Below are 21,160 nucleotides of genomic sequence, written 5' to 3'. Positions count from 1 at the left end.
TTGGTATGAAATTGAAGTGTATGAAGTCAGTGTGCATATGGGATGTAAACCAGAGACGTTCAGCGGAATGGGCACATTAGCGCAGGTAATAGATGCAGGGGGTCAGCCAGGGTTGGAGTTTGGCACACCTAGCAGGGCATGAAATTGAAGGAGCAAGGGTATCTAGAGCGGAGAGGATGATATTATAGGAGAGGACGGCTTCATTGGAAGTCTTATGTGATATAGTAGTTAAGGAGAGAGATGAGACAGCAGTGAAGAAGGCTCTAGGGTCAATAGCCTGAAAGTTCCTGAATGTGTTGGTGGTGATTAGCCGGGGCTGGGGTGATGAATTGTGAATATTAACAGATGATGGTAGAGAGAAGGGAAGTGTGGTATTGCAGAATTTGGTGGTCAAGCAGTTGGAGGAAAGGATTAGGTCCAAGCATCATCCATTCTGGTGTGTCAGGGTGGTGGAGCACAGCTGGAGATTGAATGAGGATGTTAAGGCAAGGAACCTTGCAGGGGTTGTCAACATAGATATTGAAGTCAAGGAACCTTGGAGGGGTCTTTGACATAGATGTTGAAGTCACCGAGGATGAGGGAAAGGTATAAGGACTCGACAAAGGAGAGTCAGGAGTCAGTGAGGAAGGATCTCTTTTGAGATCCTTTGAGTAGAGGCAATGGTTTCACTCGTGCCTCCTCTTTGTTGTTAATTTCTCTAAGATTTTGTTGGATCTTATTCAAGATGATCTGTGCTAGGCTGACAGTTGGGAAAAAAAAGGCAACTTACATTCTGGAACTGCGAATTTTGCCTTAGCACCTCCTCTTTCAGGGTCTGTCTCCAGAAGCCTTAATTGGCCCTATGATATAGCAAGGTGGTCCAAAGACCATTCCTCTCCCAGTGGGATCCTTGGGAGAAGAGGAAGAATAGGAGGCAGCAGTTAGTCCCTGAGCATGCATGAAAGAGGGGGGAGTATTCCCCTCGGACAAGGAGGAGATCCCTCCCTGAAAGGAATTGAGAAGCTTCCTAGGGTGTTTTTCTCAACAGAAGACATTGCTTTTAGATTTGATGGAGTAGGAGATCCCTGAAGGGGTTCTACCAGGCAGCAAGAGCTGAGGCAACTTATCTCCCAGTGTTGGAGAGGGCAGACCTTTTTTGGACCAATGCAATCTGATCAAGATAATCCATGCCTTGATTTCAAATAAATTTGACTATTGTAATTCGCTGTTTCAGGATATTACTCAGACAGGCATGAAAAGATTGCAGTTGGTTCAAAATATGGCTGCTCACCTAATTGTTGTGAAAAAAATTGTAGAATATGACACTTCGATTTTATTTGAGCTTTACATCAAGAATTATGATTAAGTGTTTAGTATTTAAAGCTCTGAAGATGGGTGTACCTAGATATCTTTCTCATATGTTAAAGCAGTATGTTCTTGGCGTTCTCTCCACTCTTCACAGTGTCAATTATTGCAACTCCCTACATTGTCACAGGTCAGACTAACATCTAGCAGAAATAGAGCTTTTTGCTGCACAGGTTTTGCTCTTTGGATTGCTTTAACTAACAAAATGACTGAAATTTCCAGTTATCATAGCTTTTGCAAGTGTGTAAAAATATAGCTTTTTATGAGCTCATTTAATTACAATAGTGTATGTTGGGACTTTGATTTTAGGAGTCACCTATGATTTGTTTTTAACTGTTTTTGTTGTTTTATGTTGTGAACCTCTGTATATGATATGCAATGTATTTAATGATTTATTGTAAACCGCTTTGATACTTTGGTGTTAAGCAATATATCAAGAGCTGGTTTTAAGAAAGGTTTGGACAAGTTCCTGGAAGAGGAAAAGTCCATAGTCTGTTATTGAGAAAGATATGGGGGAAGCCATTGTTTGCCCTGTATTGGTAACATGGAATGTTGCTACTCCTTGGATTTTAGCCAGGTACTAGTGACCTGGATTGGCCACTGTGAGAATGGGCTACTGGGCTTGATGGACCATTGATCTGACCCAGTAAGGCTATTCTTATGTTCTTATGCTGTCCTAAACTAATCTACCCTAGTAGAAAATAGCACAGTTCTTAGATCATCCAAAAGGTGGAAAAATCCGTGTTTTCAGTCTTTCTCATCTTATGCCTTAAGAACCAAAGAGATGTAAGGATCCACTGTGTCTTTTTGCTGTGGTGGCTATGTGTTGTGAATAATTAGTGAGAGTCCAAGGGGAAGTTCTGTTCATTTGGCCTACTCCCATGAACAAGCAGTGACTTACACTAGCCATTCAAACCCTTTCCTTGTGTAGGTTAGTTTATGACAGTGGGTAAACAAAGTCAGCGCATAACAGAGAACAGAGCTTCTTCTGGCTACATAATTGGGCAGCAGATACAGCATGCAAGACTCTTCTTGATCAGCTAACATTATGGGCTGTTACCTTTCAGAGGCATCTTGTAAAGTTGATCCTGGACATAAAACTAGACTTCAGTCTAGTCAGCTTCTTGGGTACAGAGACTGCTTGACTTTTAAAATCAAGGAAAATCAGTTCATTTTTGAGGCCAGACACTACTGATCAGAGAAGCAGTCTTTGAGACAAATATAGTAGATAAGGAGCATGGAGCTGGCTTTTCATGGAATTGGGGAATCAAGAAATAATGACCCAAAGTGATTCAGATCTCTTTGCATCCATGGGTATTGGAAATTGCTTGAATTGGCAGGTCTCTACTATTCTGCACTCCCTTTACTACTGTTTTTGGGCGCCTAAATGTTTGCTGTTAAGGCTACTCAGAGAAGAAGCCTTCATCTGGAAATGGTTGTCACACTTACACTGGGATCAGTGTTTTCATCTTCCTCTATTCAGTGGTCTTTTGAAGGAGGATAGTCTTATGCTCAGCCTAGTGAAAAAGGATCATCAAATATCTGAAGATACCCCATTTCTGCATTTAAAGTTGTCCTCAAGTCCGGTAGAGCCAATCCTCTCCTTCCCACTGGAAGGTGCAACTGCTGAAGTGTACAGCGAGGCTTGTGATGGTGCCAGAGAAACTTAAGTAACGCAGATTGAAAAGCTTGCAAATGTCTATTGGTCAAATAGCCATTTGGGAAATAACACCATTTTATAAAGCTCTATCCGCCCTCTCTAACTCAGTGGTAAGTCCATCCACATGGCAAATAAAGACAGAGATTTTTGCATTAACACAGTATAATTTTCTTTATAAGCATCAGCCACCTGTACAGGAATATAAACACCAAGATAACCCATTCTATGAGTAACCTTCCTAAAAGGAAAAGGGAAATTCCAGTCCTCAAAGTCATACCCCCCACTGCCAAGGCCTCAGATTTGTCAAGATTTATGGTAAACACTGACACCCCTCCATGCTACTGAACCAATTCCAAAAAGTGCAACACTGAGGAGCGGGGTCAGAACTCACACACCATCAAATCATCCGCAAAGGCCAAACAAGTCACAGTCTGTCTCCCCACTTGCATACCACTAATCCCAGCATCAGAACAAATGCATACTAGTAGAGGCTCTAAGGATAAAATGAAAAGCAGAGGGGGCATCCCTGTCTCGTTCCCCTCAATCCAAATGAAGCTGATAATATCCCATTTACTAAAATGTTGGATTAGGGAGATTCATACAATACCCAAACCATAACCATAAAGGTCCCCCCCCAAAAAAAAAAAACAACCCATAATGTTCCAACAGACAAAACATGTAGTCCCAATGCATACAGTCAAACACCTTGCACACATCCAAACTCACCAAGAGACCCCGCTGGTGCCTGGTAACCGCATGTCCCATCACCGTCATGATCAGTATGAATAATCCCAGGAAAGAAGGGAACCAAATTCCAGGCCAAGATTTTTGCCAATAACTTCACTTCGAAATATATTAAGGATACAGGCCTATAAGATTCCATAAGAGAGGGGTCCTTTCTGGGCTTAGGTAAAATGATAATAGTGGATAAATTAGCATGTAAAGGAAAGGACCCCCCTCTGTAGAACCACCTCAAAATAGGCCTGTAACGGCAAGGAGATATGATCCTGCAACAACCGGTAGAACTCAGCCAACAGGCCATCAGATCCTGAGGCCTTCTGTAAAGGGGCCAACTGAATAGCCTCCCTAATCTCAGTGCCTGTCAGCAGGGTATGTAACCCCTGCACCTCCTCCTTTCTCAAAACCAGGACTGCCAGGAAAATCACATAGGCCTCCACTCGCTCAAGGGGAGCAGCCCTAACCTGATATAGGTGTTCATAATACCAAGCAAACAATGCCCCAATCTGCTGACTATCAGTAACCACTGTACCCTCATGACGCAGAGCCTTACACACCTGAGGTCCCCCCTTGGATGGGTCAAGCTTGCCAACAAAGTGCCCGTACGATTCCCAAAACAAAACAAAAAATCAAAGTTTGTAATAAAAAACTGACCAAAGGGAACGCTCATGTACCTTAGAATTTAAAGCCACTCGAGTAGCCTGCAGATTCTGTCACGCCTTAACAGTTCATGTCCCAATCCACAACCACTTAAATCTAGCTCTTTCACATACTCCCTATGGCTATGGGCCACATACGCTATAGTTAAGGTGACCATACGTCCCATTTTGAACAGGAACATCCCGTTGTTGGATCCCCTGTCCCGTTGTCCCCCCCACACAGCTTCGGGATGCCAAAATGTCCCGTTTTCAGGGACAGCGTCCCAAAGCTGTGCGCGGGGACAACGAGACAGGCGATCGCTTCCTGTCCCTCCCTGCTGCACAAAAAAAAAAGCCTCTCTACATGCCCGATTTAAACCTTCCCCCGGTCTGCTGCCGCTGCTCCTCTACTTACCTCCCTGCTGGTAATTGCGCCCAGAAGCCTTCTTCCCGACGTCAATTCTGACATCGGAGAGGACGTTCCGGGCCAGCCAGGCAGCAGGGAGGTAAGCAGAGGAGCAATGGTGGCAGGTTTAAATCGGGCCTGGAGGGAGGCTTTTTTTTTCCCACAGCAGGGAGGGAAGGAGATAGGAGGCAAGCTGGCTGGCTTTGGCGCGGCAGAGAGGTAGGTAGGTAGGCAGGCAGGCTGGCTGGCTTTGGGGGAGGCAGGCAGGCAGGCAGGCTTTTTGGGAGGGGGTGGGACAAAAGCTGGAAGGCTGTGAGGGGGATACAGGAAGGAGGGAGGAAGGAAGGAAGGAAGGAGAGAAAGAAGCAGAGAAGGGGGGGTTGTAAGTAGAAGAAAGACTAGAGAGATAAAGGCCTGGACCAAAGGGGAAAGACAGGAGGTAGAAGCAGGACTATGGGAGGTGGAGAGGGAGAGACCCTGAGGAGGAGCAGAGAGAGGCAAGATCATAACAAAGGAGGGAGAGAGAGGGAGACCTGGAACAAAGGTACAAAGGAGAACTGACATTGGATCTGGGGGCACTAAGGACATAGGAAGGGGCACTAAGAACATAGGAAGGAGGCACTAAGGACATAGGAAGGAGGCACTGGGGACACTAAGGACATAGGAAGGAGGGAGGGAATAGAAAGGGACAATTGTTGGGCCTGAGTGCAGAAAGAAAGGATGCACAGTCAGAAGGAAACGCAACCAGAGACTCATGAAATCACCAAACAGCAAAGGTAGGAAAAATGATTTTATTTTCAATTTAGTGATCAAAATGTGTCAGTTTGGAGAATTTATATCTGCTGTCTATATTTTGCACTATATTTGTCTATTTTTCTGTAGTTACTGAGGTGACATCTTTGAAAACCCCCCAAATATAATTGATAATTAACATTTTCTCTGCGTATAGGGTGCTTTGTGTGTTGTTGTTTTTTTAATTTTATGGTTACCATTATGAAATAATAAGATATTGTATGTACATGAAAATGAATAGAAGAAATTGGGGGTGGGGCTAGGGCGGGATTGGGGGTGGGACTGAATATTAATAGATGTCCTGTTTTGGTGAAAAAAATAAGTGGTCACATTAGCTATAGTCTCCCTCCCCACAAAGGACCACTTTGCCAGTCTCCCAGAGCAGCAAAGGATCTGTCATATGCTGTGCATTTTAAGTAACAAACTTGCCATTTAGCTATCAGCAGAGTCTGAAAGTGGGAGTCCCTATACAAATAAGACGGAAATCGTCAGCCTCTATGTGACCCCTGCAAAAATACCTGTTGAAGAAGCCATTTAACCACAGGGGTAATTTTCAGAATTTCTGCTTCATACCTTTGGCAATGCACCAATTTTCAAAGCAAAAGTTTTAATTTGAACCCTTGCTGCAGATTAAAAAAAAAAAAAAAAACACGCTGCCACTTGTACTTGCATTTTATGCAGGAGGTGCTGTAATAGGGCATTCTTGCTGCTTAGATCTGGGTCCTCCATTTTAAATAGCTGTGGTAACTGTGAAATACCCAGTTCACTCTGTTCATTGAAATCTTGGTATAAAGGAATGTGGTTGGTATCTTATTCCACATTAATACACAGAAATAAAGGCCAACGAACAAGCTTTTAGTGTTATTTTATTTATCTAACTTAAATGTTTGTGGTTAGCTTTATCAGTACAACAGGTTTTACTGGTTTTGCAATCGTTCCCTGACCCAATTCACTAAACAGCTTCCCGATCAAGATCTAATCCGATCCACCCATGCAAATGAGGGGAAATGACATGCAAAAGTAGGAAGTCATCGATTCACTAAGCAGAAGAAGAAACACTGATTGGGTTTGCCGATCCGAAAAGAAGCGACTGCTGAGGACCAGTCGCTTACTATCCTTGCCAACTCTTTCGCCCTGAAATATCAGTATCAAGGTTACAACCCCATATAAAACAACCATCAAAAGAAAGGGAGACCAAAGGACAAAATGGCGGATTGATTGGTTAGCTGAGCGCTTTGCTTCAGAGTGCTTGCCTACCATCGCTTTTTTCTCGTCAAAAAAATTGCCTGCAGCATGCCGAACCGGAGAGGCTGTAGCACCACTGGAGCCTCGCGGCGTTTGGGCCCGGCCGGTCTCGGCAACATTGATGAGCTTCTGCGCCGAATGCAGGACATCATGGGAGCATCGGCATGCCCACTGGAGGCTATCTTCCTGGGCTTGGAAACCACCTTGAGCCCCGATGCCAGAGTGCCTCCCCCTCCTCCTCAGATTACCAGCTCCCCGCAGGTGGAGGAACCATCGGAAGACGGTGATCCACTCTCCCCGGAGGCCAATGGGAACACAGAGGAGAGCATGGAGCTGGACCCCCTGTATCTACAGGGGACTCCTTCGGAACCTGGGGACTTGCCATCATCACGGTTTATCCGTGAGCAGGAGAGTCACAGCCAGGAGAGAGCTCCAGTTGGTGAGAATATTGATTCTTCTAAAAAACTTTCCTTTACATTAAAGAAACCCCAAGAGGTAACTCTTGAGGCCATTTGGGACCTTGTGGCAGATCTAGCTGAAACAATTAATCCTCAACTGTCTCAGCTAAAGCATAAGGTTAATACTCAAGAAAATGAAATTAAGAATATTAAAGTTGATTTACAAGATTTGAAAAATTCAATGTTGAACTTTTTCCAAGAAATGAAAGTTTCTAAATTACAGAAACACTGATGAGAGATAATATTAACTTAAGGAGAAAATTGGAGTCTTTAGAAAATTTTTCTCATAACAACAATCTTAGACTTCCTAGAGTTGCAGCAGTAACTCCTAAAGACATGTTGAAACGTTATATGATGGAGGTGTTAGAAATTAAAGAGGAACTGTTATCGCCATTCACCCAAGAGTACTATTTACCTATTAAAAGGGAAGAAAAACTAAAGGAAGATGATCAACAATTGCTTAATATTTCTATGATGCTGGAACTCTCAGACAGGGAAGTCGCAACGCCGGCAACACTTCTTCTTACAGTTGCCTTAGCACCAGATAAGAATTGGCTATTAAGACTTTTCTTCAAAAATAAACAGAATTTCTTGGGTATAAAATACAAATGTTTCCAGATCTGTCACGAGATACACAAAAACGTTGACGTGAATTTTTGTTATTAAGGCCAGGTGTTATCGCTCTTGGGGTGACCTTTTTTCTTCGTCACCCATATAAATGTGTGATATTGTATCAAATGCAAAAATATGTTTGCTTTGATCCAGCCAACTGACAACCTTCTTGTCAGTGGCTCGCCCTTTATATGTTTCTTTCCTATACATATTGTAGTTCACCCTTTTTCCCAGTGTTCGTTTGTCGATTAGAGTCTTTGTCCCTCTTCATGTTTTAGATGATTATTGTATTCCCCCCCCATTTTAATTGTACATCGTTTAGAATTTTATGTAATGCAATTAATCAAATTTTAATAAACTTGAAACTTATTTTTAGGGAGCTTAAGGTATGTTGAGGGAACATAAATTTTTTTTTTGAAAATAGAAAGGTAAATTGGTTTGCTATATGACCAGTTCTGCCAGCTTTCAAATGTTCAGTGACTTGTGCTGGGACCTGTTTCTAGCAGCTCTTTCTTTTAAGGCAAATAAAAAGAAATCATGGCTTGAAAGAAAAAGGTAGATAAGAGTTTATACAGATGATAAAGCAGTTGAATTGCCATCTGCATTCACTTGTCTGTTTTGGTTTTTTTTCTCTCTGCAACAGGTATTGAGGTGGATCCCCGTCATCTGTCTCTAGTAGCAGATTATATGTGCTTTGAAGGAGTTTACAAGCCATTGAATCGGTTCGGGATGCAGTCAAACTCCTCCCCTCTTCAGCAGATGACATTTGAAACCAGCTACAAGTTTTTGAAGGAGGCAACTTTAATGGGTAAGTTGTTTGGGTTTTTTTTGTCCTTCACAGTGAATGCTATACTCTTGTCAAGACATGCAGGCTGTGTATTTACAGAAATTGGCTTCAGTCTACTTATCTGCTGCATCATGGTAACTATTTATTTATTTATTTATTCATTCATTTTTCTATGCCATTCTCCCAAGGGAGCCCAGAATGGTTTACATGAATTTATTCAGGTACTCAAGCATTTTTCCCCTATCTGTCCTGGTGGGCTCACAATATATTTAATGTACCTGGGGCAATAGGGGGATTAAGTGACTTGCCCAGGGTCACAAGGAGCAGCATGGGTTTGAACCCACAACCCCAGGGTTCTGAGGCTGGAACTTTAACCACTGCCCCACACACTCCCCTTATGACATGGTCACCAGAAGTGACAACGGTTAAATTTATTGAGTTTTACTATATGTAGCAATATATCAAGGGAGCATTTGGCTTTTAATCCTATATTTCTCCAAGGATATGCAATCCTTGCTGATGGTCAATGTCAGGATTCAGCAAGGGTCAGAGTACTGACTCCAAAGTCATTAATATTTCTGACACCAGTCAGTTTTTATGCAGGGCCATTTTTCTATTTTTTTCCCGTATTGCTATATGCTTGGTTTTCTCTGCGGTTAGTCTTCTGATAATTTTATACTTCCCCACCCTTCTCAAAAACGCAGTATGTTTTCATCAGTTTTCACGCTTTTCTTTTTCCTCAACCACATTTGCCAGCAGTGCAAATGCATCAAGCAGCATGAGTGACCTTTACTTTTTCCATAGTTGAGTATTGCTGCCGCTATTTTTCAATCAGTTTGCCAGAAAGAAATGGCCATGACTTCAAGAAGCATCCCTAGTATACCCACATAATGTTTGTCACGCTCCCTTATGACTGGAGCTGAGCACAGTGTCCCTGGTTGCGACCTTGCCGGAAGATATCTTCCAGAACATTTTGGAATAGATGAGCATGTAGAAAAAATAAATCCAGTTCAGTTGCATCACAAGTACTAACCAAAAAGGGCTCAGGAGTTGCAACAGACATTAATGGAGCATCACCATCAAGTAAGCATTGACCTTCATTGAAGTCAAGCTCCATAGAGGTCAAGGGGAGAAAGCATTCTTTTTATAATTTCCTTTGATTGTAATGACAGAAAGGTGGTATATCATATCCTGTCCCCTTTCCACTTAACTCTCGCAGTTTGATAAAAGTGAAGGGTTTTTCCTCATTGGTATTGGCATCAGGAGATGCCGAGTTGCTATGCGTACATTGAGTGAATATAAAAAACCATCCATATTAGTCTGCATTGAAGTATGATGCTAGGAGCAAGGAGATACTGGTTGCAACTATGCGGCCTTCCAACCAAGCATCCCCTTGAAGAAAGACACTCTTGTTCTTTAACAACCAGGACAGGGAGTCTGTGCACTGAGCAGGGCATCTTCTTTCAAACTTCTCCTCCTGATTTGATCTAAGCATGGACACATCCATTCTGAGTTAGAGAGCCTTTGAGACATTGTAAGGGATTTCAGCAACACAGTAAACCAATTAATATCAGGGTTCAGTGTGAAAGTCTTTTAAAAATATTGTCATTTCAAAATAAGCAAGACACTTCTTCTGTGATGAACAATGAAAAACAAAATACTTTGACAAGGACCTTGGTTTTCAACAGTCTCTTCCTTGAGAAGAATGGAATTAGTTGGGAAAAAAACTTTAAAGTGGTCTTGTTTTTCTTAATGGCTCAGCTCTGCACAAAGATGCCATGGTCATTTAAATACATAGGAAGAGTTCAAACATCCACTCACTCATACACCCATCCACTCATTCACTAACTCATATACCCACCCACCCACCCACTCACTCATACACCCACTCACTCTACCTTAATCTCTGCCATCATATCCAGTTCTCTGGTCACCCAGTCAAAGAAATTCATCAGATTTACCATTCTCTGTTTTAAAAGCATTTCCATTAATCTGCTTACCACAAAAGTCAGACTTACCGGCCTGACTGACTGCAGGTATTTATTCTATAGTCACTCTTCCAACTTTTATTCTTTTCATATAACATTTAGTCTGGCAGTAGAGGTGGGTATTCAGGTTTAGACTGATAAATTTTATCCATCATTTCTTTCATTGTCAGATTTTATGGTTTGCTTTTGCAATGACAGGTGCTTGCTTTCATTGTTTTTCATATGTGAACATTTCACATGAGAGAGTAAAAATAGTTTGTATAGATTTATCACCTGGGAAAGTAAGAAAATGTACAGTTAAATCTTTTCTTCTGGTATAGGAATAGCGATTTGTCAAAAATCATAGGGAACAATCACTGAAGCAGATCCACACCCCTCCTCCCAAACCAATTGTATTTTTAACCAATTAACATTATTGTAAATGAAGGGATCTTTGAAGACAAGCAAGATATGCAGCTCTCATAAGAGGGTGACATCATTCAACAGAGCCCAAGCCAAACAAATGTAAACATAGCTTTTAGAGCTTTCTAGCGCATGGTTCTGAGGCTATGCAAGACTTCCTGCATAGTCCATTACATGGGGTCATTTTTCCATGGAGCACACCAGATGTGAGTTCTTATCTCCACAGTTGTTTCTCATTTGTGATTAACTTAGTCTTTTTCATGTTGGGTCACCTCAGTATTGCATTTATTCCTTAGTGTTTCTGAACATAAGAAATGCCATACTGGGACATACCGAAAGTCCATCAAGCCCAGTATCATGTTTCCAACAGTGGCCAACCCAGGTTTCTATCATTTTTAGCACTACTATGACCTCTACCCACATGAAAACTTTTAACATTGAGTTTTTAATTTTGCATTAGCTAATTTTTCTTCTGTTGTCCTAGTATCAGAAGTAGCTTTAAGAAATATGGTCATCCATAGTGTAAGGAGAGGCTCTTTGAACTCCAACCCCAATATTTTGGTGGCATCAACATTAGAGCTACTCTGGATGTTGGGAATGCATTGACACTTCCTTTTGAGATTAAACCTTAATAGAAGTAATTAAAATAAATCATTGCCAGTTTCAAAGAATTCCACTGTATCAGTACCAGCATAAAAAGAGACTGATATTGAGTGAAGGCTAGAAAACATGGATGTCCATCCTCATCCAGGATCATCCCCAATCTATCTCTCTCATCATTTCGAATTTCCAGGCACAACTTGTACACACAGTTCCTGCTTGTTCGCATTTCCATCCTTGAAGGGCTGTACCTACAAGAGATTCCTTGACAGAATATTATCATTCCAAACAGGCAAATGGAACAGATGTTTAACCAACTTTATCTCAAACGCACTTTCTTATCAAACCTTCAGGAAGTCAGTCAAAACTTATCTCTTTGACAAATTTCTCTAACTTTAGACCTCTTCCAGATAAATTTGACCAACCTTAATGTACTAATGTATCTTAACATACTAATGTAACCTCGAAAGGTTTTATGTTATATCGCTGTTTGTATGCAGTCTCTTCCTTTGTAAACCGCTTTGAACTGTTTGTGGTATAGCGGTATATAAAAATAAAGTAGTTCAAGTTTCAAGTTTATTTATTATTTGATTAATCGCCTATTGCAAATTCTGGCTAGCAGATCTTTCCAGCAGAACAATTTTCTGAGGCCCAGATGTACTAAAGTCAGTGATCATCTAATGATCGTTGCTAAACCAGTTTTGACTGGTTTAGTGACTATTGCACTTGCTGACCCAATGCAGAAAGCTCACTATGTGATTTTCTGCATGATCGCTCATTCTCCAATCCAATCATGCAAATAAAGTCATTAATATTGAAATGCCATGTAAACTACCTGAGCAATTGATTCTCTAACATTGCTTTGTGATGCACAAAACAAAAAACGAACACTTTTTAGCAGTCCGAAAAAAGTGTCTGGTCAAGACCAGTCGCTTACTTATGTTACCGATAGTTCATCCCTGAAATTAATATATTTATAACTGGCACTGCCCCCCCCCCATGCCAGCAGAAATCAGCAGGAGGGGTGCCCACTCCCTCCTGTCATGGTGACCCTCCCAAATGCATGAGAAAATTTACTGGAGGGATGCCCACTGCCTCCTGTCAACGGAGGTCCTTTACCCTTCCCCCCTCCCCCCCAAAAAATGCAGGAGTGATGCCCACTCCCTCCTGCCACTGGATGCTCCCCCAAACCCCCTCCTGAGAAGTTAAGAGCAGGAGGGATGCTTGGCCCCTACAGCTCCAATGCCCGCCAGTCCAAAATGGCGGGCCTTCCCTTCGGTGCATCATGGGGAGGGGCCTAAGGCCTTGATTGGCTCAGACACATGGAGGTTTGTTTGTTGGTGCATCAATCGCTGTTCCAGAGTCGGCCTAAAAATCAGGTAACAGCGATTTACACAGTCTTAACGACCATGTTTTTTGTGCATCTAGCCTTGAATCAGAAGTCTGAACAGTCCTGGGATTATTCTTACAGATCGTAAATCCTGGACAGTCTCAAATTTCTTAAGCCTCCCCACCCTACTCAAAGAAAGGCATGACATTGCCCATGAATGACAGGGTTGTCTCAATGACACGAGAGGAACAAAGGAAAACTGCTTCCTGTTTGTGGTCTCCCTTGTGGTGACTGGGGCATAATGGGGACTTGTTGCACATGGCACGATTCTGGCTTGGGATGCTCCTGACTTAAGGATATATTGTTAAGAAAACAGGAGACCTCCTTCTTTGTTCAGCCTCCAAACAAGAAGACTGACTATGTACAGGATCCATAAGGCTTCTGGATTTGAAAAGTAATATCTGTCACACCAGTCAGCTTAATCTACTTTTATGAAGGTCAAGTAAATGAGGATCTACTCATGGGGGCTCCCAGGATGAATGTTTTTGTTTTCTTGACCACTTTGCCACCTTGGAAGGAAGATTTACCAGAATGCTGTGCTCATCATATATGTAGTTTCTTACCAGGACATAATTTTAATTACCCCAATATTGACTGGATAAATGTAACAAGGCGTGCTAGTGAGGAATCCTATATGAAATCAAAGATGGTTTTATGGAGCAGCTAGTTAATGAACCATCAAGAGGTGGAACAATTTTAGACCTAGTCCTTAGTGGAGCACATGATCTGGTGCAGGAGGTAATGGTACTGGGGTAAATATATAGAGGAAACCCAAAAGATTAGCATTTAACTTTCAAAAAGGAGACTATGATAAAATGAGGAGGAAAAAAACCCCCCAACAACTTTTAGCCCAGTCTAGATATATTCCACTTATTAAAAAAGTGGAAAGAAGGCCAAATGATACATAGCATGGTTAAAAAGCAAGGTGAAAGAAGCTGTTAGAGCTAAAACCAAAAAAAAAATCCTTCAGAAAATGGATAGAGTATCCAACTGAAGATAATGGCATAAAGAATGGCAAGTGAAATGCAAAGCGCTGATAAGGAAGGCAAAGAGAGACTTTGAAAATAAGATTATGTTGGAGGCAATATCACATAATAAAAACTTTTATAGCTAAATTAGATGCAAGATGCTAGTAAAAGAATCTGTTTGGACCATCATGTGACTTATGTTGGAGGCAATATCACATAATAAAAACTTTTATAGCTATATTAGACGCAAGAAGCTAGTAAAAGAATCTGTTTGGACCATAATGTGACTATATTGGAGGCAATATCACATAATAAAAACTTTTATAGCTATATTAGACGCAAGAAGCTAGTAAAAGAATTAGTTTGGACCATCATGTGACTGAGAGGTAAAAAGGGCATTCAGGGAAGGCAAGGCCATAGTGGAGAGACTAGATGAATCTTTGTTTTAGTCTTCACCAAGGAAGATGTGGGGAAGATACCAGTGCCAGAAATGGTATTCAGTGCTGATGAGTCAGAGAAACTGAAACAAATTTCAGAAAAACTTGAAAATGTAATAATAAATTGAAGAATAGCAAATCAACTGGACTGGATAGTATATATCCCATAATACTGGTAGAACTGAAAAATTAACTAGCAAAGCCTATTGGTAAGTAAGTAATTTAGCTTTAAAATAACACTTGGAGCCAAATTGTCTTCTAGGGTGTCTTTATATTTGCCTATAAAGGCAATGGAGCTTTCCAGCCGGGCATGCAAAATGCTACCTTTCTTAGGTGGCAAGCACAAGGTCTACAATATCTTTTTCACCAGTTTTTGGAGGAGGGGAGCCTGGTCACATTTGACGAGCTGCAACGGACTTTTGATCTACAGGCTAATGATCTCTTCGCCTATTACCAGATCCGTCACTATGTTCAGTCCCTCCCAGTGGCTGCCCTTTCTGAAGTCTGCAGGGAGGCGCTTTCGGAACTCTTCAGCCTTTCAACCCAACAGAGGATTCCTCTACGATTTCATATTGTGGGGATCCGGATTGCCAACCAAGTACGAATCTGGATATATTAGCGACAGCGTGAGCTGAGGACTTGCATTGCCAGTTGACTGCTCAACAGTTACAACGGGTCCTGAAGAACATTCAGAAGGTGTCACCCAATATTACTCACTGGGAAATGCAATTGAAAATTGTTCTTAGATTTTACATTCCACCGTAACGTGCAGCCCGGATGGGGATTACTGCGTCACATTCTTGCCCGAAATGCAATCAGGCTCACGCATCTTTGAATCACATGTTTTGGGCCTGCCCCGTAATCCAACAGTTTTGGAGACATCTTGGCCTATATACCACATCGCTTTGGGGAAGGTGATAGCTTCCGCACCAAGGACGTTATTTGGATTTTATAATATAGCCTTGCCCAAACCCAGGGGAATGTCAGCATTTATCTCCAGAGCCCTTTTGATGGGAAAAAAAGCCATCCTCACCAACTGGCTCTCCCGTGATCCCCCGTCATATGCACAATGGAGATCCCTAATGATAGTGCACGCAACACTGGAGAGATGCATGGTGGGAGACTTGACTCTTGGCCCGGGTCGTACATTTTGTCAGGTGTGGGAGCACTTCTGGCAGGACCTCACACCGCGAGCTCGCAGTAGACTTTTGAATCTTTAAGATTTTATTCCCACTCTCAGCTGTTGGACTGGCCATGGATTCTTGGGGATGGGAGGGGGGATGGGAGGGGAACTGATTATATTGTTGAAAATGTTATTTCCTGAATGGTACTACTGTTTGTATTTGCTTCTTACTGCTGGAATAATAAAAATCATTTAAACATTAAAAAAAAAAAAATAACACTTGGTGCTAATAGCACACCAATTTTCAAAAGGTTTCCAGAGGTGATCCGGAAAAACTAGAGAATGGTGAGCCTGACTGTGCTAGGCAAATAGTAGAGACCATTATAAAGAACAGAATTACTGACAAAGCCAACGTGGATTTAGTTAAGGGAAATCTTGCCTCACCAATGTACTACATTTCTCTGAAGAGGTAAATAAACATATTGATAGAGGTGAGCCAGCCAGTATTGTATATCTGGGTTTTCAAAAGGCATTTAACAAAATACTTCATGAACAACAACTAAGGAAATTAGAAAATCATGGGATAGGAGGAAGTATCCTATTGCAGATAAGGAGCTGGTTAAAAGATAGAAATAGAGGGTAGGATTAAATGGCCAGTATTCTCGGTGGAGTAAAGCAAATAATGGGGTTCCCCAGAGGTCTATGATGGGACCACTGCTTTTTAATTTGCTTATAGAGATGGGAATAACTAGTGAGGTAATTAAATTTGCTGATGATACAAAGTTGATTAAAGTTATTAAATCACATGAGGATTGTGAAAAATTGCAAGAGAACCTTATGAGACTGGGCATCCAAATGGCAGATGACATTTCATCTGAGCAAGTGCAGCATGATGAATATAGAAAAGAGGAACCCAACCTATAGCTACATGATCCTAAGTGCCACACTAGGAGTCACCACCCAAGAAAAAGATCTCACTGTCATCATTAATGATAGGTTGAAACCCTCTACTCAGTGTGTGGTGGTGGCAGCAGCTAGGAAAGCAAATAGAATTCTAGGAATTATTTGTAAAGGAAGGGAAAACAAAAATGAGAATATTATAATGCCTTTGTATCACTCCAAGTTGCAACCACACCTCAATTGCAATGACCAAGTACAGAGAGGCATCTTGAGGGTTCTGGGATGCTTCCTAAAGCACCTGGTCTACCACCTCTGTCATGACAATGCCAACCTCCTTGGCTACAGGTAATAAAGCTACTCCTTTAATCCCGTGTTAAATGGGAAAAGTTTGGCTCTAAATGACATTATCACTGGGGTGGGGTGGGGTGGTGTAACCTTGAAAGGTTTTGGTTGGTTTCCACAAGCCCCTGGTTAAATTTCTTTGCCACGACAAGTCTTGTCTCCTTGGCCAAAGGTACTAAAGTTACTCCCCCCTCAAGATTTTTTTTATTTAAAGAAGCAAAAGATATCTTGGAGAATATCTGATACAAGTAAGAAACTTTGCTTTAAGAACATAAGAATAGCCATACTAGGTCAGACCAATAGTCCATCTAGTCCAGTATCCTGTTTTCAAAAATGGACAATCCAGGTCACAAGTACCTGGCAGAAATCTTCCGGAAGGTATAGCTACAAAGAGCATGAGAACATAAGAGCTGTCATACTGGAACAGACCAAAGGTCTGTCAAGCCCAGTATCCTGTTTCCAACAGTGGCCAATGCAGATCACAAGCAGCTGGCAAGATCCCAAAAGAGCAAAACAGATTTTATGCTGCTTATCTCAGAAACAAACAGTGGATTTTCCTAAGTCCACCTTAATAATAGCTTATGGACGTTTCTTTTAGGAAATTATCCAAACCTTTTTTTAAACCCTTGTAAGCTAACTGGTTTCACCACATTCTTTGGCAACGAATTCCAGAGTTCAATTGCACGTTGAGAGAAGAACTATTTTCTCTGGTTTGTTTTAAATTTACTATTTAGTAGATTCATTGCATGAAAGAGTAAACATGTGGTTCGTGTCTACCCTTTATAGACCTGAGCCATCTATTCTCCATGCTGATGGAGCCCTAGCCGCTTTAGCCTTTTCTCATAAGGAAATCATCCCATCTGCTTTATCATTTTCTCTGTACCTTTTCTAATTCCGATATATATTTTTGAGATGCGGTGATCAGAATTGCACACGGTATTCGAGGTGCGGTCACACCAGTAAATGACCTGGAAGCAGGCATAAGGGGATGGGATTTGATATACTACATTTCTGTGGTTATAATCAAAGTGGTTTACATATTATATATTGGTACCTATATTTATTTTGTACCTAGGGCATTGGAGGGTTAAGTGACATGCCAAAGAGCTACAGTGAGACGTTAATCTGGTTCTGAGACCATTGCACTAACCTTTAGGCTAGTCCTCAAACAATTCTGTTGTGTTTTTTGGTTCAGTTCACAATTTACTTTTTTTTTTTTTTTTTTTAAAGTGGTGGGATATGAGCACCATGTGGGTAGTGAGAATTGGTTATGTGTAATCCAAAGGTGAGAGCATTAGCATTTAAACATTTCTGTAATGTGTAAAAGTTTTTTGCATTAAAGCTTTTAATTGAATTAATTTTTCTCTATATTCAGGTGCTCGTGATGAACTTCGATCTCCTTCTGCCTGTCTGGTTGTTGGAAAAGTTGTCAAAGGAGGAACTGGCTTGTTTGATCTAAAACAACCACTTAAGTAGTTTCATCATTTCAAGGAGCATTTTCTATATATATTGTATATTTGTGAACATATTTATTGTATGCTGATCCTTCTTGAGATATGTATATAGAAGTGCATATACTGGCATACTTACATAGATAGCTGTGCGTGTATTTATACAGCATAATGTATCAGTTTTTAAATACCCATGATTTTGTATAGATCACACAAAGTTGGGTGTACGGTTTTGGACACAGAACAGAAATCTATTTGTAAACTTTGCTAATTAGATGACAACAACCATTATTAGCATTAACAAGTGCTAATTGGAAGTCAGTAATTATGTGCAGATATGCCTTATATCCCTGTTCTATAACTGGCAGGCCTAATTTATTTTGCACACAGCTCAATGGGGCGTGACCAGAGGAGGAGCATGGATGGGTCAGAGGCAGTCCCAGGATCTAGACACGTAGTTATAGAATACTTGCATTTAATTGACTTTAGTGGTACACGAGCATTTTATATCAGCCTTTGACTGGCCATAGTGTTCGCACCCACAGTTTATGCATATGGAATTGCCTTTATAGAATGCAAGGTTAGTGCACATCATCCTAGCACCGGATCCTTCTTCCACCCCCCCCCCCCCCCAACTAAATGTGTACTCATTGAAACCTTAAGAAAGCAATCACCCAGCTACATCATATTTTATAAACCTGAGATGGAAAATTTTTTTTTTAATTAATTTCGTATGTTATATTTTGTAAACAGTTTTTTTTTCTTTTTGGAAAATAGAGTAGATTTTGTTTAGTATCAGTTAAAAGCTAGAAAACCATTTTGTATATCATGTAATAAAATAAACAATTTAACTTTGTTTTTCTTGCAAATTAAAGAAAATCTTACAGACTGTATGATTAGCATTGATATGGTTTGTGCAGTGGTGGCATTTCTGCTTTAGATGGTTATTACATGGGTTGATAATACTCTTATCACTGTCGGTGACCATTTGAATTCCAAAACTCCATATGGATGAATGTTTTATTCAGGATAGACTGCTTCAGGACAATCACATTTTCAGTTAAAGGGGAATCCAAACTTTACCTTTTCTTGCCTTCTCTTTACATAGAAGGCAGTGGTTCATAGCTGTTTGCAGGGGATGATCTTTATGATTTCGAATACAATACTAGAAGAAAGTGGGGGTTTTGGGGGGTTTTCTAGATGATAGATTTGCTTGACACATTCTTTCCCCTGCTTTTGACTTGTGCTCATGTGAAAATCTGGGATTTCCTTAATTTCCTAAAGAACCTGATTTAGCTATGCAGCCCTTTCATGATTACCTCTGTACCTTCTAAGAACTTTTATGTTTTGCTGAGTAAAAGTTAGACATATCTGCTGATTTTGACAGACAACTTCTCCAAAGGCATTCAGTGATGAATTGAAGAAACCCATCTCTTCTCTGGTTCCTGCACTGTATTTTTTGGTTGGTGAATGCATTATCTGCAGTTGTAAGCCTCTAATTTAGATCTCAGGACGGCAATGTTCTTAAGAGTCCGTCTTACTATCTGGTATCTCTACCATGGAAAAGAAGTAAAGCTGTTGACAGACACAACCAATGTTGTATTGTCTATGTGTACTATTTATAAATATGCAGTGTAATAGCGTATTGAGAGGATCTGTGAAATAATCTTACTCTACAGGACTACTTCATAAGTATATGCAGTTATTAAAATAGAGCCCAGTCCTTGTCTGACTCCCAGTTATTACCGTTTTTGTAAGGAAAACATTAGCAGGTCACCAGAGTGAAATGGAAAATAACCATATCTAAAAATTGATTAATCTGTTAAAACATTTCATTAAATCAAATGATTCTGCAAAGAAAAATAATATCAATTGTAAGCAGGTAACATGGGAAAATTATTATACAAATGACCTTGACCTTCTACTGCCTGTCATAAGACAGAGTTAAAATAAATTGGTATAATTTACACATATTTTTGAGATACGTGCAAATGTTTAAAATGGCAAGTAATTGTTAAACTAATTTTGAGATTTTTAATAATAATAATTATTGCATTTTTATCTGAGAGAATATATGAATACTTTTACAAAGAGTATTGCATATCTCCTGGTGTTCTGTTTGTAAATTCATGTGTTTGTTTCTGTATTGCGGATGGCTAGATTTGTATCAAGTTTATTATTATTAAGTTTCAAGTTTATTAGGATTTGATATACCGCTTATCAAGGTTATCTAAGCGGTTTTTACAATCAGGTACTCAAGCATTTTCCCTATCTGTCCCGGTGGGCTCACAATCTATCTAACGTACCTGGGGCTATAGAGGACTGAGTGACTTGCCCAGGGTCACAAGGAGCAGCGCAGGGTTTGAACCCACAACCCCAGGGTGCTGAGGCTGTAGATCCAACCACTGCGCCACACACTCCTCCATATGCCATATCTGTATGCCATATCTGTAAATATTGGAAAGGAACTAAGTGAAGGAGGAGGTGGAAGGAGAAGCTGGAGCTGAATGCAGGATCCAACACAAGTTGGAGGTAGGACAAATTCATTATTGGAAGACGAAGGGAGCAAACACAGAGAGTTATTGGAAAAGAGTTTTGTGCTTGCGAAATAGGATAACATGGAAAAGGATGTTAAAAAAATGGAGAGCATTAGATGCGGATTTCCACTGCCAAAGGACTGAAACTGTTGAGGATGGTAGGGGCAGCTTCAGTTGGGTTTGAATATGCAACTACAGTATTCTTGAGAGTAAGGGGCACTGGAGTGAGGACACGTACAATTTGGGGGGGAGTTCAAATTCATATTTGATTGATGGTGGGAGGGCTGAGCATTGGACTATAGGGAGATTTATAGTGCCTAGGGAATTATTTATACCTACCAC

General features: G+C 40.8%; 1 protein-coding gene across 2 annotated transcripts in view; it reads left to right on the top strand.

The window, feature by feature from the left end:
* The window catches only part of POLR1A (RNA polymerase I subunit A), a 232,973-nt gene extending 213,799 nt beyond the window's left edge, over positions 1-19,174 (top strand). For both annotated transcript variants that reach the window (XM_033951847.1, XM_033951837.1), the window contains exons 33-34: positions 8,537-8,701; positions 18,206-19,174. In XM_033951847.1, the coding sequence (XP_033807738.1) occupies positions 8,537-8,701; positions 18,206-18,306 (266 nt within the window). In that variant the 3' untranslated portion in view covers positions 18,307-19,174. The remainder of the gene's footprint in view (positions 1-8,536; positions 8,702-18,205) is intronic.
* Positions 19,175-21,160: the final 1,986 nt, after the last annotated feature.

This window comes from Geotrypetes seraphini, chromosome 1 (assembly GCF_902459505.1).
Source record: "Geotrypetes seraphini chromosome 1, aGeoSer1.1, whole genome shotgun sequence".
Taxonomy (NCBI): Eukaryota; Metazoa; Chordata; class Amphibia; order Gymnophiona; family Dermophiidae; genus Geotrypetes; species Geotrypetes seraphini.
Note: the sequence above shows the minus strand (reverse complement) of the source record. Positions and strands in the feature narration are given on the sequence as shown.